This window comes from Rattus rattus, chromosome 1 (genome assembly GCF_011064425.1).
Source record: "Rattus rattus isolate New Zealand chromosome 1, Rrattus_CSIRO_v1, whole genome shotgun sequence".
Taxonomy (NCBI): Eukaryota; Metazoa; Chordata; class Mammalia; order Rodentia; family Muridae; genus Rattus; species Rattus rattus.
The window spans coordinates 1,125,897-1,152,955 of NC_046154.1; the positions used below are offsets into that span (position 1 = coordinate 1,125,897).

At 39.0% G+C, this 27,059-nt stretch overlaps 1 protein-coding gene across 1 annotated transcript in view; it reads right to left on the minus strand.

Annotated features, from left to right (window-relative positions):
- Positions 1–292: 292 nt before the first annotated feature.
- Dcaf10 (DDB1 and CUL4 associated factor 10) overlaps positions 293–27,059 on the minus strand; it is a 36,836-nt gene continuing 10,069 nt past the window's right edge. The window contains exons 3-7 of the mRNA XM_032891247.1: positions 16,708–16,905; positions 6,509–6,711; positions 4,888–4,998; positions 4,589–4,734; positions 293–3,770 (exon numbers count right to left, since the gene is read on the minus strand). Of these exons, the coding sequence (XP_032747138.1) occupies positions 3,402–3,770; positions 4,589–4,734; positions 4,888–4,998; positions 6,509–6,711; positions 16,708–16,905 (1,027 nt within the window). The 3' untranslated portion in view covers positions 293–3,401. The remainder of the gene's footprint in view (positions 3,771–4,588; positions 4,735–4,887; positions 4,999–6,508; positions 6,712–16,707; positions 16,906–27,059) is intronic.

Genomic DNA, 27,059 nt, shown 5'->3' on the forward strand with positions numbered 1-27,059 from the left:
CACAGCCTTGAAAACTGTGACATGATCTGGTCCTCGATGCAGGAGTAGGGAATATGAAATTTATATTTTCCTTGTGTTGTTTTCTTAAATTTTTTTTGCTGTGCTGCCTTCTTGGGAATACAATAGGGAGAAAAAACAAAATATACATATGCTTTGGGTTCTGAGAATTTGTTTTTAATAACAGGGTTTCACTGTATAACTGGCTAGCTCTTACATTAGCTCTTCATTTCATGATTGAAAATAAGCAACTACTGTGTGTTTGATACATCTATACAAGTCATTCAACATAGCATTCCTGTTGACTCTTCCAAAGGAAGCTTTTATTTAGGAGAATGATTTATTTACCAAGGTTTACCAACAGTAATAGCTTCATTATCAATTAAAATATATTTCTACCAATTATAATAAAAATGACTACATAAAACAGTAAAAAACACCAGAGTTTTAGACTGAGACCCTAAGGCCAGGCTGTGGGTGCACATGTGTTTAATCCCAGCACTTGGACGTCAGAGGCAGGTGGACATCTGTGAATTTGATGCCAGCCTGGTCTATACAAAGAAACCCTGTCTTAAAAAGCCAAAACCAAAACCAAAAAGGGCGGCCATTCAATTCCCTGGCTAGTACTGTCTGATTTTGTCTTGATCCTGACTAGACCTCAGAGAGGGCAAAGGTTCCCTGCCAAGTTTGCTGGCTCTTGTCAGCCCTCATCTGTGTGGTTTTGCGTCCTTACAAGGCTGACTCCCCTGCACCTTTTCTACACCATGGGTGCTCATCTGAGTAATTTTTCTGTTAGAAATGGCCTGAGTTTATAATCTCCATCTCATGGAAACATCAGTGTTGAAATGATCTTTTATGCAGTACTGAAGGGAAGGAGGCCAGCCTTGTAATAAAGATGTGCAGATGGTAGCAAGCACATAGACTAACATGAACTACAGAACTCAGCAGTAAAATCAACAGGCAAGTGTCAGTCTGAACCCAGTGCTGCCCCTCGGCCATCTGTGGCTTCAGGCAAGTCACACTCCATTTTTTTGACACATTGCTACTTTCAACATGATTGACACTCATCCCACCTACCTTGTAAGGGCCTTTGTAGGGGCCCCTTGGTATATTAAAGCAGACACATTCTTCGACACATAGTAGGTATTCAAAGACAGTTGATTCAAGGATCCCTGGCTTGAGTTAGGTGACATGTGGGTATAACATCTGACACAGAACTCTTTCCAAACTGATATCATTTATGAACTCTTTTGAGTATCAATTTAATCCTTATACAAAATAGTTTTTAATTGTGAGTTCTTAATTGCTGTATTTCTTCTCTAACTATTCTCTTTGGGGAAAAAACTTTCATCAAAAGCTATGGCAAGCAAGCCTAGGATTCTCATTGTGCTTGTTTGGTTTTTTTCAATGAGTACAAAATTTCCAGCGTTTCCAACATCTATGATAAGGAGTGTTGATTTAGTGTTAAAGATTGTCCCAGAGTTAGCATTGTTCTCAGTGAGACTCAAGCTCTTACAGGTGTGTGAACCAGAGAGAACTGTTGTGTTCATTCATGTTTGGATCGCTTAAGCAATTCTGTAAGTACTGAAATACTTTTTCCTATGGATGAAACTCTCAGCATCTACTCCCATGCCTTCTTCCTTCTTCAATCTTATCATCTTATTTACAATAATATATAACCTAAAGACAAAATGCCCACAAGCACTGATGTTTTTTAAAGCCAGCATATACAGAAGAAGCTACCCTGAGCAAGGAATTAAGAGACTTGAATCAAAGCCCTGACTTTACCACTAACTTTGTATGACTTTACCACTAACTTTGTATGACCATAGGCAAATCATGTGACCTCTTTCATTTGTCCAACAATGAACTGGATATCACTTCAAGTTATTTTCTACTCTAAAATTGCTATATTATAACTATTTAGATAGATGAAACATCTTGTGGGAATTATGTTAAGCACCAAATGGATAATGAAATATCTACTGCCATTTCAAGTTGTATTTTAAACTATGACCTAGAGACCACCTGGATGCAGATGTGCGGTTCCGTTTATTACAAGAGTCCTGTCCTTTCCCTACCTAAATCAGTTTTAAGGTCTGGCCCAGATTCCTGCATTTTTTACAAGTCCTTCTGGGATCTGCATCCTAATACTAGAGGAACAATGGAAAGGGCATGCAACCAAAGAGAGCAAAGTTGCTACTGCATGGCCTAAATTCCAGCTTCTAATATATCTCAACACAGTATCAATCAACCAGCCAGCCAACCAGCCAGCTAGCCAGCCAACCAGCCAGCCAGCCAACGTAGCAGAGCCTGGCAGAACATGGTCTGTTCAAACAGGAGCAGCCTGTACTTACACACTGTCTCCCAGACTTTCCATAACCAAACACAAGACAGCAGTGTCAGTCAGGTCCCTGACTCTAGGTCTGACAGCAGCTTAAAGAGGATTGCAGCTCCCTTCTTACTAACACTGAGAACTGATTCCTGGTTGAAGGAACAAACACAATAAAATCTTTACTTGATTTCCCTCCCACCCCATGACTATAAACACATCATCTGTGTGATTAAAAGAATCATAGCCAATCTAAGTCACATGAATCTCCTCACTCTTTGGCCAGATACTGTGCCAACCTAATGAATAAATCTTCTGTACAACAGAAATGACCAAGCTTATTGCTTCTCCTTTCCTCTCCAATGCTGCTGACTGAACAAAATAGCAAGTAAAGACATGATGCTGGAGACTAAATTCATACCAGCGACATAAATCATACAGAAAGGTTGTAGTGTTTTCTAGAATTTCACAACAAAATCTCACATGAGATAACGTGTATAATTTTAACAGGAAACTTTAAAAAGATACCTTGTTGCAAGAGTTCCTAACAGTTATGAGAGTAACGCCATCCCTGTGCTCAGTATCTGACAGTAACTCTAAAGGCCAAGTATACCGATAGATGCAGATGAACTTTCTCAATAACCAGTGTGCCAACATCCAACTTCTGGGTTTTATTTAATACTAGTGCCATGGGTTTTCTCATCCCAACCAAGGCTCCTGCCAAATGTCCATAAAATTCATTCCAAAATCAAAGAGGAGGAAAGAGGCAGGGAACAGTGGAGACGGGGGTAGGAGAATAAGCCACATGCAAAACGACCAAGAAAACCCAAGCTCAGGGGCACAGACCAGGGCAAAGGAATGCTGACAGGACAGGGCCGTGTGGTTGAAATGGTGATGCCCGGATGATGCTGGAAGGCCAAGTACTCAGGTCACACATCTGTTCACTGACCCATAAGAACCAAGAGCTTGATCCAAACTTATAAGATCTTCTAAAAAAGAAAATACTTCACCTAAATTGAAGTAATTTATAAGCCAAACACCAGAAGAGTTCCTCATTTGATGTAAGTTGTGCCTAAAACTTTGGCTGATACAAAGAGACCCGTCCACTAAGGCACCCTGAGGCGATCTGACAATGTGTTGGAGAGAACTTTGTTGTCAGAACCACGTCATTGTGAGAGTACAGAGAACGAATCACCCGCAGGGGACTGGCTTCTTTGGGTAAACAGTCAACAAGCTCACTGCACTGTTTGTCAAATCCCAACAAGCGAATCCCGTAGCCATGTGGGGAAGAAATCATTCGTCCATCAGGGCTGAAGCAAAGTTCTTTGATGTAGCCCCTGCCAACATTCGCTTCTTCGATGTAATGAGTCAACCGCAGGGAACAGCGAGGTGAGACAGGTCGCACTGGAGCTCCTTCTTGGAATTCATAGACACAGGTCCACTGGAGGAGAAAGGAGGCAAAGTGAGGTTAGATTTCCATAGAGTAAGTATTGCAGAGACACACCTCATCCTAAGCTCAACAGCCAGAGCCACAGGAATGCTGCAGCGTATCAATCAGAATACCAGCCCTCTCTGAACTACCAAGACACGCACCCCTCATACTTCATCTCCATAAACTAAGGTCACTGTGTGCTATGATGCTTTAAGACCTCTTGTTCCTGAGGCTAGCTATGACTTTGTCATACATCTTTTTTGAGGGCAGGACAATTCAGGACCCAGAGTATATGTCTCTGCACCTCAAAGGTCCTTCACCCTTCCTTCAGTCTGCAGAGCCAGTGAGCTCTTTGCAGTCCTGCCTAGCACAGTGGTGGGACCTCAGGTCTTTTAACTCTCCCCCAGGCATCAGTTTAGCCCCCTCCTTCTCAGTTTTGCTGGCTTTTAAGGAGACAGTGGTGATAATTGTCTTACTAAACCCCAAACCTCATATTAGCTTAGCTTAGCTGAACAGCTCAGTGTAATGTTTAATATATGGTTTTGTTTGTTTTCTTAGGTGATGGGGTAAGAATGAAGAAGCTAGGCATACTGTGAGCTGATGGTGGTCTTTAGGGTACTTCCCAGCTCACAGTAGCAAGGCAAAAGAGGAAAAACAGATTGCAAAGGATAAAGCAACAGAAGGGGTGCAGGAGTTGAGAAGCAGGCGCTGGGTAGTAATGCCCCGAGGGCAGGGACTGAGCCTGGTTATCAGCCTAAGGCCTGCACACAGGGCAGCGGCAATTTGTCCAATGAGCCCTGCTGAAAGTGAAGCCCTACAGCCTGTACCTCCTGATCGTCAGTGTTGCTTGAGCACCGGAGGAGGGTGGCCCAGCCTTTGGGATGCAGCTGTAAGGATGTGATGCAGTTTCCCCGGTCTCTCTCACCAGGAACTTCAGGGGTTAAGACTTCAAGACTATTTCGTGGTGAAACTCCTGAGATACAAAAAATAAATGAAAGATTTTGGATTTTTGTTATCCAAGGATAACACTTGTTAAGCACTTGTTTTTATGAGTTAAAACTAGACCAAAGAAAGCTATTTGGTAGAACTTATTGCTATAAGACTACAAACCCAACTTTTAACCTACCTTCTCGTTGAGAGGCTCGTGACACGTGTTTCTCAGTTGAATTTGAATCATTGTGATGACAAGGTGAACCAGAAACTCTAGAACCAGAAGAACTTGATGAAGTGGTCAAATCTTGAAAAGGAAATTGAAAAATTAACACAACACTTGCATCTTCTTTTAATTTTTTAATTATCTGCTTAAACTTTTAAAACTTCTAAAGCATGTACATAAAATCTCATGTAAACTGAATAATGGAGATGAAGACAGGACAGCTCTTGGCTGTTTCAGGTCTACATTCTTAAACCTTTCACAGTAATGTCTCATGTGAAATAAGAGAAAAGGCCAAATAAACACATAGGCACCTCTGCCCCTCCCGTCTAAAACGGAAGGGACAAATTAACGTCTGGGGAAAATGAGGATAGACCCCGAGCAGGCTAAGTCAGTCCACAGAGTACGCTTCACACTGCATTTCTAGCAGCTGCACACTTCCGTGGGAGTCCTTGGCAGCCTAACTTAACACAGGGACCCTGGCCACCGGACCCCCTGAGACATCGGCTACAACTTGAGTCATCCTTAGGAGACTGAACAGCTTTTTGGCTTTTCAGTCAAAAATGGACAACTTGAGGGCCATCATTCACACACCTCTGTCCTAGCACTTGGGGGGCAGAGGCAGGAGGTGGATCTCTAAGCCTGAGGCCAGCCTGGTCTACAGTGAGTTCCAGGACAGCCAGGGCTATACAGGGGTCTCAGAAGGGTTGTGTGTGGGGGAACCCAAAAAATCAGCCAACCAAAAAACCAAATCCAAACCTATATTATCTATTTGTTGCATAAATAGGGAGGTTAGAAGATGTGGAAGTTGGGTCTCCTAACTGCGTGTGTTCCAGGGATGTCATACTTGGTGGCAAGTGGCTTAATCCACTGAGCCATCACTTCAGCACCAAAAGGAATTTTCAGAAGCCTGTGCACATAAAAGAATCCAACCACTTGAAGTTTTTTTTTTGGAGCTGAGGACTGAACCCTGGGCCTTGCGCTTGCTAGGCAAGCGCTCTACCAATGAGCTAAATCCCCAACCCCTTGAAGTTATTTTTTAACCAAAGGTCTTTTTTTCACTTTGGTTCTTGTTTAAATAATATCAATAATGAATATGTTTCTAGGCCAGTCTCTTAATTTCGATGTGTAGATGCAATAGGATGCCTATCAGCTAATATTAATATAGCCCAACTTCATTTACATTTAATGAAATCAGCAATGAACAATGAAAAAGGCTCCAGCAAGAGGATGCTCCAAGATGGCATCAGCTTGTGAGTGGACATCAGAAGTGTAGTACAGACTACACACTTAGAATTGTTGAAGTGACTATAATTTAATACCCTAAGAGAGGTATCATATTGGGCCATCACTAAGTTTGAGGCAAGGATGATGATTCTCTGGCTAATAGAAATCCGAAAGAGCTTCTAGAGCTAAGAGTCATTCCAGAGGCACAAGTTAACATTGTCAGAGGTACATGAAAGTCATCACACGTCAGTGGAAAGCTGTGAGTCAGCTTCTGGAGAATGGCTTCACCTCCTGTCTCTGATAGCATACTTAGACCAGAAACACCTGCCCCTCTGTGGCTCAGATGCTTTCAACCAAAAAACCTTACCTGAACTTGAAGTAGTTCTTCTTGCTCTCAGAATGGGATAGCTGCCTACTTCTAAAGACTTAGTCAAGTCCAGATCATGCAAAATCAAGAGATATCCAGAGGACGTTGAGATCAACATTTTGGAACAATCTGGTGTTAATCTCATTCGCATGAGAAAACGTGTATGAAAGAATTTTTTGTGTGGACACCCATCTTCTGTGCACCTACAGAAATCAGACCAACAAACCCAGTGTTACCACAAATATACCAACTCCCAGTACCAGTCAAACTATTTTATTCTTAAAGAAGAACTGAGAGCCACACACATATTTTATATTTTACAATGGTTTTTAGCCCTGGCTGTCCTGGAACTCAACTTTATAGACAAGAGATTAAACTCAGGTTGCAGGGTTGGTAGCAAGTACCTTTATCCACTGAGCCATCTTGGCAGCCCATAAAACATATTTAGTCTTTATAAATGAAGAGCTGTGACTCATTACCCAGAGGTTGAACAGTATTAGCCAGTTAAAGGCTTCATCCTACTAGATCTTAATTTTGCTTCAAGCATTCAAGTTTATATCTAAGAGAACACGGGTAAATGGTTACTATGTTTTATTCTCCCTGTGTTGTCTATCCCCCAATCTTCCTATGTAGTATGCGTCCTCCGTCAGGTTTTTCTCAGTTGTCTGACTATCATTGTGTGCTCGCTCATTTAGGTGAGAGCAAGGAATTCAAGCTGAATGGGAACTCTTGAGTACAAGGAGGATGAAGCCATTTCTGAAGAGCCCCTTAGTGCTAATATCTGTGAGGTGACTACTGAAAGAAGCTAAAACTGTCTGAATTTTACTACTCAGCCCCTTGGTTTTGGCAGAGCAGTGAAGCCTCCAACTGTTTCTGGCATCCTTCAAGATGGCAGTATTTTCTATATTACATCTTTACAGAGTTAGGAACTTCTGGGAAAATGATCTACTGCCCACTGGAAGGGGTGAAGAGTAGAGCTAAAGTTCTTAAATATCTCTCACTCAAGTCTCCTCTAGCTACTATTTTCCCTCTGCGACTGAGGATTTCGGTTTGTTTTTAATTGCTTGTGTTTATATGTGTGCATGTGTACATGACATGTGAGCAGGTGCCTGGAGAGGCCAGACGATGGCATTGGATCCCCTCAAGCTGGAGTTACAGGAGGGAGGCTTTAAACCATCTGATACAGGGGCTGGGAACTGAACTTGGGTCTTCTGGAAGAGCAGTGAGTGCCATAAACTCTGAATCACCTCTCTCTACCAGGAATTAGCTTTCTAAACATCTGGAGTGAAGCTGCCTGAAGTCAGTTGCCATTCATCTGCCTGACTCCCAGCTTCTAAACTTGTATTATCAAGTTTCTTCTTTTTCCCTGTCTTTTTAAGTTTATGTCTAATCTCTGGTCCTTACCCGCACTTTGGTTTTTGAGACAGGATCTCATTATGTAACCTCGACTGACCTGAAACTTCTTATGTAGGCCAAGTTGGAAGAGAATTTATTGAGATTCTCCTGCTTCTGAGATTACTGTAGTTTTTGAGTCTTTTTTATCGATTTTATTTAAATCTTGTAAAGACTTAAATGTAGGTCCCATAATTACTATCAAGGTTATATATTTTCTTTAAAATTACATACTTTAGCTATATGTGGAAGCCCACCTGTAGTCCAGTCCTTAAGAGAGTATTCATATTTGTGAATACTTTAAGTCTATATATGAAACACACATATACAAGTTATTTCAAAAGTACTTGTCTATTCCTATAATCTGAACTTTGGGAGAAAGATAGCAAGTTCAAGGATAAATTAGCTACAAAGTGAGATTTGTCTCACAATAAGAAAAGAAACAAACCTTTTAACTATTGGTAAGGATACACTCACAACAAAATAGGAACATGATTGATTTGAACATTATCTTATACATATTAACCTTTATTTACTTTTAATTATAACATTGTATTAAATTGTATATGAAAATTGTGCATACTTCTGGTATACAATATTTTTCTTTTTCTTTTTTTGTGGTGCTAGGAATCAAACCTAGGGCTTGTACATGCTAACCCTGTACTCTACCACTAAGCTACACTCCTAGCTGGCAACAAGTTTTGAAATATGCATTACTTTATTTACATTCAGGAATTTTACTTTTTTCTTTTTTTAAGATTTATTTATTTTATATATGTGAATACACTGTTGCTGTCTTCAGACACACCAGAAGAGGGCATCGGATTCCACTACAAATGGTTGTGAGCCACCATGTGGTTGCTGGGAATTGAACTCAGGACCTCTAGAAGAGCAGCCAGTGCTCTTAACTGCTGAGCTGTCTCTCCAACCCCTGTACTTTTTGTCTTTTTTGGTTGTAAGACAGTCTCTCTACATAGCACAGGCTGTTCTGGACTCATTGTGTAAACTGGGTAGGCCTTGGCCTCTCAAGTGCTAGGATTAAAGGCCTGTACTACCATGCCCAGAAGATATGCTACCTTTTGTTAACCTATTTACCACTTGACAGAAATCATATCGGCTCTATTTTTGGAGGCAATTATGAAGAATATTACTGTAAACATTCATGTACAAGTCTGTGTGTGCACATAGATGTTCACTTTCATGAGTAGACATACCCACGAGGTAAAATTGCTGTGTCATAGACTAACTATGGTTAATATCTTATAAAATTGGCAAACTGAACCAGGTGTGGTAGTGCACACCTTTAATACCAGCTCTGAGGCAGAAGCAGGCAGATCTCTTTGAGTTAGGGGCCAGCTTTTCTGCATAGAGAGCTCCAGAACAACCAGGACTATGTAGAGAGATCCTGTCTCAAGAAAACAAAACAACAAACAAAAACAAACAATCATGAAATAAAAACAAGCTAGCAAACTATTAATTGCAGTAGTAAGAATTCTAATAATGATGCTTCTAATAATGAGTTCTAGTTTCCCACTTTGTCACTGTTATTAATAATATTGAGCCTTTTCATCCATAAGCATGTAGTATCTATTCATTTCTTTCAGCAATGTTCTAGCTTAAAAATCATACACATGGGCTGGAGAGATGGCTCAGTGGTTAAGAGCACTGATTGCTCTTCCAGAAGTCCTGAGTTCAAATCCCAGCAACCACATGGTGGCTCACAACCATCTGTAATGAGATCTGATGCCCTCTTCTGGTGTGTCTGAAGACAGCTACAATGTACTTATATATAATAAATAAATCTTTAAAAAAATTATTAAAAAATCATACACATGTCACACATATGTGTACACATATATAAATAATATATTTTTACTATGTTAGGGAACCAAACCCAAGGTATCATGAACAATAGGCAAGTGCTCTTCTGCTGACCTATACTCTCTGCTCAAGTCTTTTACTTTTGTTAAATTTATTCCTAAGTATCTTATTTTTTCTGGTTCCATTGTGAGATGGAAATTTTTTTTAGTCATCCTTGGATTGTTTCTACTAATATAATTGAATTTTGTGTGTTCGTCTTATGGATGTGGTCAAGGGTAGAAATACAATTGGTTTTTGTGTGTTAATTTTGTATATTTGCTCATCGGTAGAAATGAGATTGGATTTTGTATATTAATTAATCTTGTATATCTGCTCATATATAAAAATGTAACTGGGAAGGCTAGAGAGATGGCTCAGCGGTTAACAGCACTAGCTGCTCATCCAGAGGTCCTGAATTCAATTCCCAGCAACCACATGGTGGCTCACAACCATCTGTAATGGGATCTGATGCCTTTTTCTGGTGTTTGAAGACAGCTACAGTGTACTCACATGTATAAAATAAATAAATCTATAAAAAATGCAACTGGGCTTTGTGTAATCTTCTATCTTGAAGACTTGCTGAAATTGGCTCTAGGGATTTTGTGGCCTCATCGGACTTCCTCCACAGAGTGCAGATCTTTTTCAATGGAAGCACTTCTCTCCGAGTTGGATGCATTTTACTTTTTCTGTCTGTCTGCACCTCCAAAGCTATGCTGTTCCTCCACACTGTGGAGAAAAGTGCTGCTAGATCTGTTCTCAATCTTATGGGGCCTCCAGGCTTTCACCATTAGGTGTGTGTGACTTAGGCCACATGTTTTTCACAGGTGTTATCACATGAAGGTCCTTTTATTCCTATTTATGCCACAAAGAGCTGTTAGGTTTTATCAAGTGCTATTCTGTCTTCGCTAGCATGAGTAGATGGGTTTTGAAGTTCATTGAATATGATACATTATATTTATTTTTTGGACATTAAGCCAATTTGCATTCCTAGAATAAGTTCTATTTGATCTTTATACATGTTGCTAAATTTGATTTTCTATTGCTTTACTGATGAGTTTTTATTTTATTTATTTATTTATTTATTTATTTATTTATTTATTTATTTATTTTTTGGTTCTTTTTTTTTTCGGAGCTGGGGACCGAACCCAGGGCCTTGCGCTTCCTAGGCACTGAGCTAAATCCCCAACCCCACTGACAAGTTTTTAAATGACCTTTTCTGATAATTTCATCCACGTATATAATGCATCCTGATTACTCTCCGCACATCACGTCTCCCTCCTATCCTGATAATGACTGAGGGACTATCAGTCAGTATTTGCTTATCTGATTTTGGTGTTAGGAGAATACTAGACTGTGATGGCTAGTCTAAAAGGCATATATATATATACACAGAGAGAGAGAGATTGAGAGCTTCATATAATATATTTTGATTTTATCTTCCCCTCTCTGAGCTCTTCAAAGGTTTGGTTTGGGAAGTGTTCTATTTTCTAGCTGGTAAAATTCATCAGTAAAGTCACTTGGGCCTGGTCCTTTTTAAATACTATCTTTACCTCCTACAAGTCTGTATGTCTACATTTAAAAAGTCTACTGCTGACTCTGGTAGTCTGTGCTCTTGGTATCTGCTTACCTGAGTAAACTGTCTACTTGCCAAAAGATGTTCACACTACTCCCTTTGATCCGTTAGTTTACTTAACCATTTTTTGTGTTTTTGAGACAATGCCTTGCTGTGGGTAGCACAGATTATCCTCAAACTTATGATTCTCCTGCTTCAGCTGGCATGTAGGTGCCACTATTTCAATTTCTGTTAAGTTGTTGGTTCTATACTATTTTGTTTTTTAATTACGACTAAATATTAAATTTTATAAAACAGAATCGTAAGTATATCTAGCTTATGTTAGTATAATTAATAGAATAACTATTCATTTTTTAGAATACATCCAATTTGATTTTGATACTTTTGAGTAATATCTTTTAGGATTTAATTTTTATTTAGAATATTATTTATATCAGCATTCATATTATATACTAGATCTCCTTTTTTCCTTCTAACATTATCTTTGTTATGCTTGGCTACTCAAATCATACTATAATAGCCTTATATATGAGGTACCAACCCCCCTTCTAGAACCTGACCAATTTCATTTAAATGTTATTTAGAATATTTGGTAAAAGTCACCTATAAAATGGTCTGTACTGCTTTTTTATTAGTAGATAAGTTTTAATTTATTTAAATTTTTAGTAGCTAAGTCTTAATTGATTTTTATCACTTAGTTGTATTAAGATTTATTTTAAAATTATGTATATACACATTATCCCGTGTAGGTATGCTCATGTGAGTACAGGTGCCCAAGAAGGCCTAAAGAGATTGGCTCTGGACTCCCCTGAAGCTGAGGTTGCAAGCCATTTTAAGCTGTACTGTAGGTGCTGGAAGTCAAACTGTTCCTGAAGGAGAGTAAAAGCTCTTAACCACTGAGACATTTCTCTAGGCCCCAATGTTTGTTTTGTAACGGTCATAGCAAAAATAATGTTCATTACAGTGTTCATTACTAAACACTGGATAGTCAGAGTAGATGAGTGAAGCAGGGTCTCTGGATGACACTACTGTACGGGGCTTCAGCTACTAGGTCATGGGATGATCCAGAGGAAGAAGAGTGGGTACCAGAAGGTACAGAGTAAGATTTAGAGCATGAATATTTGTTAATTAGTATGGCAGAAGTTCACTATGTGTGTGTGTGCTGTGGGATCAAACCTAGAACCCAGTACAGCAATGTATCTGAGGCACAAGGAAGGTTAATTTTCTAACACAGCAGCTTTTGTTGAGCTAGGACATGTTGATCAAATATCAGACTTGGTAAGAGGTCAATTTTCATTGGTCCGTTTTACTGAGGTGCTGGATTTTTGTTGTTGTTGTTATTGTTGGGGCTTGTTTGTTTGCTTGTGTTTATTTGATTTAGACTGAGTCTCACCATGTTGTCCAGGCTGGCCTGGAATACTCTGTAATCCTCCTGTTTCAATCTTCCAAATGCTAGGACTACAGGAGAATGTGCCATAGACCTAGCTTCTAATGTATATCGAATGAGATGTCTATTTCATCAAAGTTTCTTTTTTTTGGTTCTTTTTTTCGGAGCTGGGGACCGAACCCAGGGCCTTGGGCTTCCTAGGCAAGCGCTCTACCACTGAGCTAAATCCCCAACCCCTTCATCAAAGTTTTAAGTATATTGGTATAAATGTGTTGTTGCTGACATTTTTTAGTTTTTAAATTATATTTATTTTATGTGCATGTAATGTGTGGGTATATGTGCACATGTGGAGGTTAGAGGACAACTTTCAGAGGTAAATTCTTACTTTCTATAGTGTGAGCCTGGGGGTGCTCTGGTGGTAGAGACTCCCTCAGGTTGTCAGGTTTGGTGGGAAGAGCCTTTACTTACTGAGCCATTTCACTGGCCACAGTGCTGCTCTGTTGAGATACAGTCCCACTATGTAGTTGACCTGGCCCTGAACCTATGGTCTTCCTATCTCAGGCTCAGTGCTGGGATAGCAGGTACATATCACTACATCTAACTCACTCTTTAATCATATCTCCCTTTTCATTGCTAGGACTGTCTTTTTTCCTTTCTTTGATAAATCTTACCTCCTCCTCTGTTTGATTAGCTTTTTCAAAGAATAGACTTATAAAAATCTTACTATACTTTTGTTTTGTTTTTAAGACAGGCTCTCACTACGTAGCTCTGGCTGTCCTGGAACTCAATATATAGACTAGGCTGGCCTTGAACTCACAGAGCTCCATCTGCCTCTGCCTTCCAATTGCTGAGATAAAAGTTGTGTATTATGCCTGTCTGTATCATCATTGTCCTCCTCCTCCTCCTCCTCCTCCTCCTCCTCCTCCTCCTCCTCCTCCTCCCCTCCCTCCCCTCCTCCCTCCTCTTCCTTTTTAATGTGCAGAGGTGTGTTGCCTTCAGGTATGTCTGAGAGTGTCAGATTCCCTTGAGTTGGAGTTAGACAGTTGTGAGCTGACATGTGGGTGCTGGGAATTGAACCCTGGTCCTCTGGAAGAGCAGCCAATACTCTTAACCACTGAGTTATCTCTCTAGCTCTGTATTTTCAATACTGATTTTGTATTTCTATTTTTTATTATTTCCATACATCTTCTTTTACTGAGTTTCTCCACTACTTCCTTCAATTTCTCTGAATAAATTCCTAAACTTTCAGTCTTATAATTTCCCTACATCTGGGACTGCCTCTCCCTTTCTCCCTCCTGGATGGAATCTCATTATATGTAGACAGTCCAGCATCAGTCTCATCCTCCCCTGCCCCAACCTCTCAAATGCTTGAATTACAATGCTAAGCTAAATGTGGAAACTTCTAATAACTGTGCCAACTCAACTGGACTGAGTTCAGAGAAAATGGTTTGTGTGATAGCATTTCTTACCTACTGTGCTGTTTAATACAAGCTGTTGTTGTTTTCATTGGTTCTAGGTCTGTTTGAAGGATTACATACACACACACACACACACTGTTTTGGAGGCAGAATTATTATTAAAAAAGTAATACTATTAAATCTTCCAAAGCACCTTACTCAATTTTAAAGTCCTTAAAAAAAAAGATTGTGTGTGTGTGTGTGTGTGTGTGTGTGTGTGTGTGAGAGAGAGAGAGAGAGAGAGAGAGAGAGAGAGAGAGAGAGAGAGAGAGAGAGAGAGATAGTCTATTCTCTCCTTCATTATATGGGTTCTGGGGATGGAACTCAGGCCTCCAGGCATGCAGAGCAAATGCCTTACCTACTAATCTATCTCCCTGGCCTTTTTTAAAGGTCTGCCTTATTTGTTAGAAAAATGAAAGAGTAGGCCTGATATTTTCTACAAATTTTTGCTTTTTTTCCCCCTTGTAATTCTTCCAAATTTTTTTCTTGTAATTCTGTCAAGTTTTGCTTCAATGATGAGTTTTATTTTTAGGTACATTTAAGAATTCACTTATATTCTAGTAAAATTAGCCTTTTAATATAGTACCTTTTTATTGAATTATAATGCTTTTTGCTTTACATTTCTTTTTGTCTGCTATTTATGTGTCTACAACGTTTTCTTCTGATGAACAGTTATCTGTTTTTTCCCCTATCCTATTGACTGGCTTTGTATGTTTGTCTAGAGAACATGCAGTTTAATTTTACTGTTTAATCTACCACTATCTGTTAACTGGCTACTTTAGAGAGTAAACCTAGGTCTTCATACACGCCAGGCAGGTAGTCTGCCACTGAGCCACATCACTGACCCTTTTATTACAGTATTTTAAGACAAGGTCTTACTAAATTGCCTAGATTAGCCTTGAATTTACAGCTCTTTTTTTTGCCTAAACATTCCAAGTAGCTGGGATTACAGACACAGCTTGTTTTTGTTTTTCTGAGACAAAGGGTTACTGTGTAACCCAGGCTGGCCTTCAACTCCTCCTGACTCGGATCCTCAAGTCCTGGGATCACAGGCATGTGCCCATGGCTTGTTTGTTTTTAATGACTCACTGGCTGACTGCTTAAGTTCTCACTCTTCTAACTTGGAGATTATTACTTATATTTCTACTCAATTTCCTTCCTTCCTTAACACCGTGCCCCACTCCTTGCGTTTAGGTCTACATTTTAAAAGGTGTATTGTTTGCATTTGTTGAAAGACAGTAAGTCTGTTCTTCACTCAAATGATTGGGTGTACCTAGAATCTTTTTTTAAACTACTCAGAGTATCTCCTTTTTAATATAACATCTGAAGGTTCTAATATGTCAACTATATTAACAATTCACCATACCATAGTTAGCAAAAGGCATACTTTAAGTATTTTCCAAGCTTCAACTCTGCAAACAATTTCTCCCTAAGGCAACATTTTCTTGCAATGTTTCACAGCTGAGGTCACTGTATAAACTGTGCTGTGTACTATAGGATGCTGAGGAACTATGGTCCAGGCCAATCTGGGACCAGCAGCTGCTGTCCTCTTTCTTCCACAGATGATCCAAACCCACAGACAACCCAAAAGACCCCATGCATTATTTCTAAACACTGCTTCTAGATTAGAATCATTCCAAAGGAGACATGATCTTTTAATGCGTGAAAATAAAATCTAAAAATCACAAAATAGGTACATTTAGAATCAAAGGATCAAAGAATGAGAAACATTTTTGTTTCCCATAGGAAATTTCCCTTATACTTAGGATATTCATTTTATAAACCAGTTTTCCTTCTTAGATCGATGCCTTGGTCTCCTGCCCATGTAAGTTCCATCTTCTTTGCTTTTGTAGCAGTGGGCCTAGCCAAGCATCCCACCACTGAGTTATATACACTCTTGGTTCCAATACATGACTAAATGTAATGGAAGAAGGAGTCATGGTTTGTTTGTTTGTTTGGGTTTGTTTTGTTTTTTCTTTTTCTTCAAAAAAAAAAAAAAAAAAAAAAAAAAAAGACAGGGTTTCTCTACATAGCCCTGTCTGCCCTGGAACTCACTCTGTAGATAGACCAGGATGCTCTCAAACTCACAGAGATCCCCCTGCCTCCCTGAGTGCTGGGATTAAAGGCATGGACCACCACCACTGCTTTTTTCTCTTTTCCTCTGAGATAAGAGCATCTCATCAAGCCCAGGCTCTCCCGCAGGTGTTCGGTCATTCCGAGAATGACCCTGACTGCTTCATCTTTCTGTGTCTGTCTCTCAAGTGCTGGGATCACCCGCTTACATCTCCATGTTTTATGCTGTAATGAGTAAATACCTGGGTTCGTGCCTGCTAAGTAAGGGCTCAGTCGAGCCACATCCTCAGCCTAGGGAATCACTTGGTTGTTTTGATTGTTTTCCTCCCAAAAGCTCATTTTTTGATACCCCACTCCCCAACTCTAGAGCAAGAACACTGAACTTGTTCCCCATCTTTTAAAGAGAAAATAAAGTTTTACAGTATTATATTCCTAACATGGTCTCCTACTTACAAACCTGTTAGTGTCCCAAATAATGACATTTCCATCAAATCCTGATGTTACTAAGAGTCTTGTATTAGTATCATATTCGATGTTCTTCACCCAGCTAGTGTGACCATGTAAAGTGCATACTTTGGTGTTCAATTTTCTCAGATCCCATAGTGCTATTGTGGTATCATCAGAGCAGGTAGCAAATAGCCGGTTATCAAGAAATCTACAAAAGCAGAAAAGAAAAACTGGTTCACTTAATCTCTACTGGAAGACAATATGACTTTAGAACAATCTCTATATTACCATCAGGAAACAAAAGACTGAAACCACCCAGCAATTCTGACACAACAAACAGTGCCCCTTGTCCATACAGCCATACTGCCAAGCTGCTGACGAATAATTAGATATGCTGTAACTGGCCTATGTCACTGCTAATTTTATTTGAAACTAGAAATTGTTAATAGGTGTTTAGAGTACAGCTGATAGAAAGGAAAGAACTCCAGAAACTGCCCAGGAATTGAAAAGAGAAAGTTGAATAGACAACAGATTTTAAGAGCTTGACTGCTTAGGGGATTTTGTATTAGATAAAGGATTCTAATAAAAGAGATCTGCTACATGTTGTGTCTCTTCCTACTTACAACAGATTTACATATAAAACTTACAATTAAAATCACCATCACTTAAGTCTATTAATTCAAAAGCATCCCCCAAATAATCTCCCACAACAACATCTAATTTGTCATGACTGTAAGACAGACAGGTTAGAATACAGATTTTTTTTTGCCAGTTTTACTAATTTCCAATCCTTAATAACAATATATTTTATACAAACACTTATAACTGACCACTCACACTTTCGTTTCTGTCTAATTTAATAGAATCTTTAGCAAATTTGGTTACATATAACTTCCTAGTCTCCAGTAGAACAAAAACACTGGATCTTCTTCCAATATAAAATTATATATAATTCTTTCCAAAATAAACACCGATATCCACAAACAACATCATGACCTTCCTAAGATTTATCATTGCTTGCTTTTTTTTTTCTTCATAAGCACACAGCACCGGGTATCCCCAGGCTGTCTCCCACCCAGGCTTGGTGCTCTGAAGCTCTACATGTGAACTTGCCTAGCACATTCAGGGCAGTATGGTCGTAGACTTATCATGCTTTAGTTCTAGGTCTATTTTCTTCCTTTATTTTGTTTATTTTTAATATGTAGCTGTCATTTCCCCCAGGAAGCCTTCCCTTGCTATCTAGTCCAGGGCAGTTTATGTCCTGGAACTCACTTGGTAGACCAGGCTGCTAAGGAGCAACTTTATAAAGCTATACACTCCTTGGAGACAGGAGAAAGGACCTATCACCACATGATTAGAGCGGCAGTGCTGAGCACATGCACTTGCTTATTTATTGATTGATTAATTCTTTATGTACTTATTTACTTAGAGACAAGGTATCATAGAGCTCAGGTTGGCCCCAAACTTGAGACAGAGCTGAGGACAACACTGAACTTATCTTGCTGCAGGAGAGGGCCACCATGCCCAGTTTGTGTGGTTTTGAAGACCAAACCCAGGGCTTGATGCATGCAAAGGACACAGTTTACCAACTAAGCCATATCTCCAGTTTCATCATAGATATTTATGAAACGAATGAATTAAAGGGGTTCATTACCCAGAAGACAAAAACATACTGTTACGTAAAATAACCATGTGGAATAAGCCAGGAGTGGCTAGGAAAGAATACAGTGAGCACTGACTGAGAATGAATAGGAGCTCCCAGAGCCTAAGAAACAAACAGCTATATAAAAGACTGTTGTGCGCAAGGAGACAAATGGGGAACTGTCATCGATTTATTCCAGTGATTCCCAATGGTTTTCTCCTCTCTTCCTCCAACCTTGCCTCCTCTAAATAGGATCTCGCTATGTACCTGGGTTGACTTCAAATTCATTACGCAGAGCATGCTGGCCTGGAATTCACACAGTGCTAGGATTAAAAGTATGTATCAGGTTGGGGATTTAGGTCAGTGGTAGAGCGCTTGCCTAGCAAGCGCAAGGCCCTGGGTTCGGTACCCAGCTCCAAAAAAATAAAATAAAATTACAAAGTATGTATCAGTACTCCCAGCCACCTCAAGGCTTAAGGAAGAAAGATGATTATATAGTGTTTTAGGGACATCATTTAGATGGCCAGGTCCCCAAATTTTGGGTTTCTATTTTAAAATAAGATGAAGAAAATCAGTTTTTCAGTATTTGTTAATAAAATAACTAAAAATTATTGCATAAAGGATATTTTAATATCTAAAATATACAAAGAATCTTGGAGTAGAAGCTAATAATTTTGAATTTAGTTTAATGAAAAATTCAATCCTTTCACTTTAGTTCATTCATTTCCCCCAAAGTTTTAACTGATAAACTTTTTATATTGGTAAAGAGACTAAACCATACAATAGTAAGAGTGGAGGTGGAAGAAGATACCATCTATAGCATTTTTATCCCAAAATATGTATATATTCAGAATGTAAAGCATTAGGTAAGTCCTTGGCTGTGTGGCCCACTCCTCTCCAATGACAACTCAGAAGGGTGTAAGCTGCTGGACTAGGGTAGCTCAGTTGGTGGAGTGCTGGTCTAGTACACAGGAAGCCCCGGGAGTGCATTCCTGTCACGCACGGGTCATGTGAAGTAGGAGAAACAGTTCGCACAGGTCATGGGAAGTAGGAGAAACAGTTCAAGGTCGTCTGTGGCCATACAGTGAATTCCAAGCCAGCCAGGCCTACAGTGAAACAATAGTTGTGAAATGTTTCTAACTCTATATTCTCTGACAAAGAGGAGTCCTCTTGCATAAACAATGACATCTGTGTCTGAATGAGAACCCCTCAACTGTTTCCACACAACTCTAAGTTGGTATAAAAGCTCTGGGTGGCTCTCTGTCTGGAGGAGCTAAGCTCTCTACTGGAAGAAAACTGGTAAAGTGTAAAAGCAACTGAAAGAGAATTCTTTCAGAATCTACATTTCACGTCCAAGTCAGAATAATGTTGTATATTTTTAAAGATTTAAACTAAAAAAAAAAAAAAATCACAAAAAGAAACCCTTCTCCGGGGGGCTGGAGAGATGGCTCAGCAGTTAAGAGCACCCGACTGCTCTTCCAGAGGTCCTGAGTTCAATTCCCAGCAACCACATGGTGGCTCACAACCATCTGTAAAGGGATCTGATCCCCTCTTCTGGTGTATGTGAAGACAGCTACAGTGTAGTTATATATAATAAATGAATAAATCTTTAAAAAAAAAAGAAAGAAAGAAACCCTTCTCCATGTATTTAACTATATGCAAATTCTTAGAATAGACTAAATCTTTTTTTGTTTTTTGTTTTGGTATAATCTTTGCAATGAAATTATAATAGAATATGATATTCTCACTTTATATTTGAGTTTTGTACTATAATAAGAAAAATCACTTTTCCATAAATCCTCAGATCTCATCAACTATCTCAAGAGCAGGTAAGATGGTTCACAAAATAAAGCGTCTCTTGTACTGGTATTTCCATCACCTTGTTTTTCTGATATTTTTTTCTATCTATTCTCTATTGCCAAGGATTTATATGTATCTTGACCACTTCTCCAAAATCACTTTCAGGGTTTTGTGGAAATATATATATATATATATATATATATATATATATATATATATATATATATCTCAGTTATGGGGAAATACTATATATGTAAAATAGAAATACACATATATATTCATATACAAATATATATATAGTATTTCCCCATAACTAGCAAATACTGTACTTGTCTTCTATTGTGTGAAATATATAAAATAACCTAACAACAAACGACAAAAGAGGGAGAAACAGACATGGATTAGTAAGGAGGTACCACATTGGTTTTGTTGTATCACCAATTGAATATTCTTATAGTTACCTAGGGGCTTTCTCCTTACAACCTTATAACTATAGGGACCTGGACTGCTACATGGACTCTTACATCTAAATATAAAGTTCTCATGAATAAGAAGTAAGCCTAGGGGCAGGAGAGATGGCTCAGCGGTTTAAGAGAATTGGCTGCTCTTCCAGGGGACCAAGGTTCAATTCCCAGCACCCACATAACAGCTCACAACTGTCTGTAGCTCCAATTCCAGGGGCTCTGACACCATCACAGACATACATGGTAGGCAAAAACACCAATGCACATAAAATAAAAATAAGTAAATCTTAAGAAGTATGCCTATTAAATAGATGGATTTCAATTAAACATTTTTCTTTCTTAAAACATGAACAGAAAATATTCTCAGCTATTATTATTATTTTACAAGATTAACAATTCACAAAACTAAAAGACAGTACCAAGAATGTACAAAATGACTATCCAGAATAATGAACCCAGAAAATGTATGTCCACACCTCTGGACAGCCATGCTTGAGGCAGTCTCGGGGAACCACATATGACTCCATTTCTATTACTTCCTACATATGAGCCTGGGAAAAAGTCTCTTTGGAAGCGTGAGTTTCTTTAATCTTAAAACAGATATGACATCTATCTTACACAAAGACATGATAATCATTAAACAAGTTGGGGCAGAAGGACAAGTTCAAGACCAGCCAGTATGATACAGTGAGTTTAAGGCCAGCTGGGCCTGGGTGTGTGTGTGTGTGTGTGTGTGTGTGTGTGTGTGTGTGTGTGTGTGTGTGTGTGTGTGTGTGATGCACATGTAAAGGTCAGGGAGTTAACTTGGGGCAGAAGGACAAGTTCAAGACCAGCCAGTATGATACAGTGAGTTTAAGGCCAGCTGGGCCTGTGTGTGTGTGTGTGTGTGTGTGTGTGTGTGTGTGTGTGTGTGTGTGTGTGTGTGTGTGTGTGTGTGTGTGTGTGTGTGTGTGTGTGTGTGATGCAGGTCAGAGTTAACTTGGGGCAGAAGGGTCAGTATGTTAAGGCCTGTGGGCCTGTGTGTGTGTGTGTGTGTGTGTGTGTGTGTGTGTGTGTGTGGTGTGTGTGTCTTTTGATTCCAGAGTTAACTTTGTGGAATTGATTCTTTTCTTCCACCTTGTGGGTCCCAGGGTTTAAACCCAGGTTGTCCAGCAGCAAAGTACCTTGTCCTCTATGCACCAAAAAATTTAAAAAATCTTAAACAATGTATCATATGAAAAGTGTTTTACATGTTTTTGACACACAGTAAGAACTCAAGAAACGAAGTTAGTATTACCAAGCAGTGCATACTTAAGTTCATGCACCCAGAGACCTAGGAGTCTTAACCTCTTAGGTTACTTGTGCTTCTAAACAAACTTCAGAATCCATGTCCTAGTCAACAAATTGGAAGGAGGAGGCTCAAATTTGTAGGCCTGGGTGCTGTGGCAGCACAGTGACAGCAGCACATGAGAGCTGACACTGATGAAGAATTCAAACAGGTTAGTCAAAGGTCATTTGAGTAGGGGCAAACAACTTGACACAAGTCTATTCTTTTTGAGATATAAAAATTTCAATTGTAAAATATTAGAAATAGAGACAATTAGAACAAATATAACAAACACCTGTGATACCCACCACCCAGCTTTATCAAATTTTAACATTTCATTATCTTTCAGAATTGTCTGAAAATACAAACATATTTGAAGTATATTGTGAGTCCCTCCCCAAGCCCCTTCCCCTCCCTCCCTCTCCAGAGGGAACCACTATCCAGAATTTGTCATTTCCCCATGCACGTGTTTAATACCATAAATTAATAATATGTACATCACCACTTTTTCATACTGTTTGTATCCAAATTACTCTGGAAATATTTAACAAGCACCCACCATGTACAAGGCACAGTTCCAGGTGCTGGGAGAAAACAGAGCAAGTGCATGCCTTCATCGAGCTTGTGTTTGTGACATTTTAAAATTTTATATAAATGGTATCACACCGTACAGCTCATTCTACAATTTGCCTTTCTGTCTCATTCTTACACTTCTGGGATATTTTTGATTCATTTAGCTGATGTATAGTATTCCATTGAGACTAAAATTTATCTACTTCCTCTTAATAGACATTCAAGTCTCCTTTTTATTACTCTAATGCTATAACGAATCCTTCCTTCTTCATGCATCTAATTCATGTGGTTATGTATTAAGTTTTTAATTATAATGATAGTTAATTTTGCCAGACACTGTTGAACTGTTTGAGACTGTTGCCTATTTAGACTGTATCAATACACCTCGGGTCCCTACTCCTCCTCACTGCCGGTGCTTTTATTTCTCCACGACAACTGACTAGTTTGAAAACCTTTCCGTACTTAGTGCTCACTGTGATTCTTTGCACATTTTGTTAGAAGGATTAATATATTCAAGATCCTTCCGGTCCTGGCTGGAAGTCTCTTCTGTCAGCCTGTGTCTTCCCATATTGCTGGAGCTTCTATAACAAAACTGCAATGGTGTTCTCTTTTACTCAGTTGAGCTTCACCCATCTTTAATAATTTCTCACACTAAGGTATAAATATTCTCTACTTTCTCCCAAAACTTTAAAGGTTTTTCATAGTTAGGTCTTTAAATGGAAGTTATTTTCAGCTGCGGTGTGAGAAGGATCTGAGTTTGTTTTGTTTTTCAGGTACATGATCAATTTCATCTTGTCCATATTCTTTCCACTGCTTTGCACTGCCTTTGTTCTTTTGTGAAATGTTCCTATTTCACAGGGCTGCTTCCGAGTGACCTATTCCACCGCACGTCACTTACTCTTCTCTATTCCATCTCGGGAAGGGTTGCTACTTCTATACTTTAGTCTTCTCCAAAACAACTTCAGCTGTCAATGCCAGACTGCCCAACACAAACGTTTAAATTTAGTTTTACAACCTCTGATGGGATGCATCTTAGTCAAAATTCCTGAATTAAAAGACTAATTTGGGATGAGTATGGTACTGAGTTTATTTAAGGGAGGACTTACATGTTTGTGGGTATTTTTGTTTTTTTCCTGAGCAGGGCTTTTCTGTGTATCCCTGGCTGTCCTGGAACTCACTTTATAGACCAGGCTGGCCTTGAACTCAAGAGATGCTCCTACCTCTGCCTCAAGTGCTGGCACCAAAGGTGTGCACCACCATGCCTGGTACTGTTTTGTTTAAATGTGTAGCCCAGGCTAGCCTCAAACTTTTTTTTTCTTTTTTTTTGGAGCTGGGGACCGAACCCAGGGCCTTACCACTGAGCTAAATCCCCAACCATAGCCTCAAACTTCTGATCCTCCTGGCTCCACCTCCTTCAGCAAATCCTATCGGCATGTGCCACTTCAACTGGCATTTGCTTTTTGGTTTTGTTTTGAAGACCCAGACAGCCTGGAACTCACTATGTAGACCAGACTGACTTCCAACTCAGAGATCTGACTAACTCTGCCTTGGAGTGTGGGGATTAAAAGCTATGTGGCTAATTTACACGTTTTTGTTTTATAGATAATTTAGAAAGTCCTTTTGATCTGCATTTAACTTACAGTTGTTGGCTTACAGTGTTAGCATGTATGAGGACTGGTTTGTGGTTTGTGGTTAACCATTTCCTGGATGGTAGTCTAGATTTAGAGTAGTTTATCTCTAGGTCACCTTTATGCTGAAAGTGAGATCTTTTGGATCTTAGATTTTACAATCTTCTAAAAGAACCTTTATATGAAATGGGCCCTAGAATCAAGTCTCCTCTCCCCTGTATTCATTTCTATCAAAACGAAAGCTCAGGGTCACTAGGGTCACACAGATCTTACATGGTAAAAGGTGAAATTTGTTACTTCTCATTGTTCCTGCTTCTACTTCCTTTGCAGGCCAAAATTCTTGCCTTTCCTTTCATTAAGCTCTGTATTAAAATATCCACAGGTATATAATTACTTTATTCAGCACCTGTTTTATTAGAAATGTTATTAAGGACATTTTAACTATGCAGTCTTAATTCTTCAACAGCATGGCTTACACTGTCTAGTTTTGTACTCAGCTATCAAATGTCATCATCATGATGGACTTGGCCCTGTGCTTTGCTTTGTGATGTCAGGGCTGGGTTTAAGGTACATACAAAGTTTATGATTATCTTGAGTTTCCCTTTTAAGACAAATATTATTGCATTTTACCCTTAATGCCTTTGCTCTTCTATCTGTCTAAATCTTAGCTTTCTCATTTATTTTCTTGTGATACCACTGTTAAAATATATACATGTATACATACACACAAATGTAAGTCATAATTCCTGTTATCATTCAAATTGCAGATTGTCTTTTTTGCTGCTGCTTTGTGTCTTTGAGACAGAATCTCATTGTGTAGCCATGGCTGTCCTGGAACTCACTATACAGGCCAGGCTGGTCTAGAACTCTGACATCCTTCTGCCTCTGCCTCCTGTGTGGTAGGAGTAAAGGTGTGCACCACCATGCTCAGCTCCAGAATGTCTTTTAGTTAATATCCATCTATGGATGTTTTCTGTGAACAATCTTTATTTGGGACTTCTATTTCTTACCCTTCCTTTGGTTTAAATTAAAATACAACAACAACAAAAAGAAACAATTTAAGTTTTCCTACTCATACTGATTCCTACTTATACTGAACTGGCCATATGTCCTTCCTTTCTGATGATCTGAAAGCTATAAACTATATTTACAAGACTTTAATTGTTCCTTTAAATTAAAAAAAATGCACACATTTAACTATGTACCAATCTAAAAAATGTCTAAAATTGCTCAACACTTCTACTTTCTAAACATGAGGTGGGCCCTATATTATATTTCACTACCCCACACTATAGAATTTCCACACATAAACTTGTTACCACTGTATAAAGCCACACTGTCAAATGTAGTATATATAGGCCCCATTTGGCTTTCAAACACTTGCTATGTGGCCAGTTTTATACTTAGAATATCACAAAGTATAACATTAGAAAGGCAACATTAGAAAATGAAAGTAAAATATCTCAAAAATTTTGTACTGATTATATGTTAAAATTATAGTTTTGGGGAATATTGTGCTAAATATATTAAAATTAATATTGCTTCTTTCTTTAGTAATAAAAATTACGTGGCTAGCATTCCACTTCTTCTGAACAGTGCTTATATCCACAGGTCTTCCTGTCTTGTTCTTTTCTTGTTTTGGATGCAATGCTAACAGTAAAACCCAGGGCTTTCCACAGGCTAGGTACTAGGCAAGCACTGACCACTAGGCTACATCTAGCACTGTTCATCTGTTTGTAGATGAGGTTTGTATGGTCCCTAGAGCTTTGGGCTTCAAGTGATCTTTCCTACTTAGCTCCCTAAGTAGCTAGTCTATAGGAACACAGCACACACCGCTGCACCTAGCTTACTGCTTTCAGTTTAGATTTGTTTTAAATGTACCAAATGCAAAACAAAGGAACAACCCTCACCATTACATTTTCTATACTATTAACAGTCACAGTGTTCACCTAATAAAAACACTTCACCTAATTAAAATGCTAGACTCTATTGACCTGACGTAGTGAGGTGCATGGCCTTGCCTTAGCCATTATCAGCTGAGAAGAACCCGTGTGACAGCTTATTTATCATATTCCCACATGTAACTGGCCTCTAGCATTACTAGCTCTTTAACAATTTTAATATGTTTAAGTATATGTGTATGGATATTTTGCCTGCATGTATGTCTGTGCACCACATGTGCCTGATACCCACAGAGGCCAGGAGAGAATGTGGGATCCACTGGAAGTGGAATTACAGGGTTGAACCCCCATGTGGGTGCTGGGAATTGAACCCGGGCCATCTGGAAGAGTAGCTAGTGCTCTTAAACACTCAGCCATCTATACAGCCTCCACTTCTTAAGATTTCAATCTAGAGTTTTACTACAACCTGTCCAGATATAGATCCACCTTGAACCTGTTTTACACTCTGAATATAAGTGGCTCTCTCTCATTACTAGATAGTATGAGCAAATATCAAGTCAATTTCCCAGAAATCTCTGCAATTTATTATTTATAATTAGTTAATAAACTTAATTTTGGAATAATATTCCACTTGAGGGACAGGCTGGTCTTAAACCTGAGACCTTCCAGTCTCCCGGGTGCTTGGGCTCTAAGTGTGCAGCCCAATGTCTAGAATTTTGCAATACTTTATCTATTCTAGTTAATCCTGTGATTTAACTATACACTCATACTTTTTAACCCTTTTTGCATGTAATGGGTATATATTTTGATATTATTTTCCAACTTCCAATTCACTCATTAATGATGAAATAAAGTTTATCTGATCAATTAAATTTAAATTTTTTGCCTATTTTTTAAAATTTGTAATATTATTTACTTTTTATTGTTTTTAAGATAGGGTTTCACATAATCCAGGCTGACCTCTGACCCAGGGGTTCCATGGGGAACCCCTCCCAGTCTCCCTGTTTCCTTCCCAGTCTTCCTGTTTCCCTCCCAAGTACTCAGATTA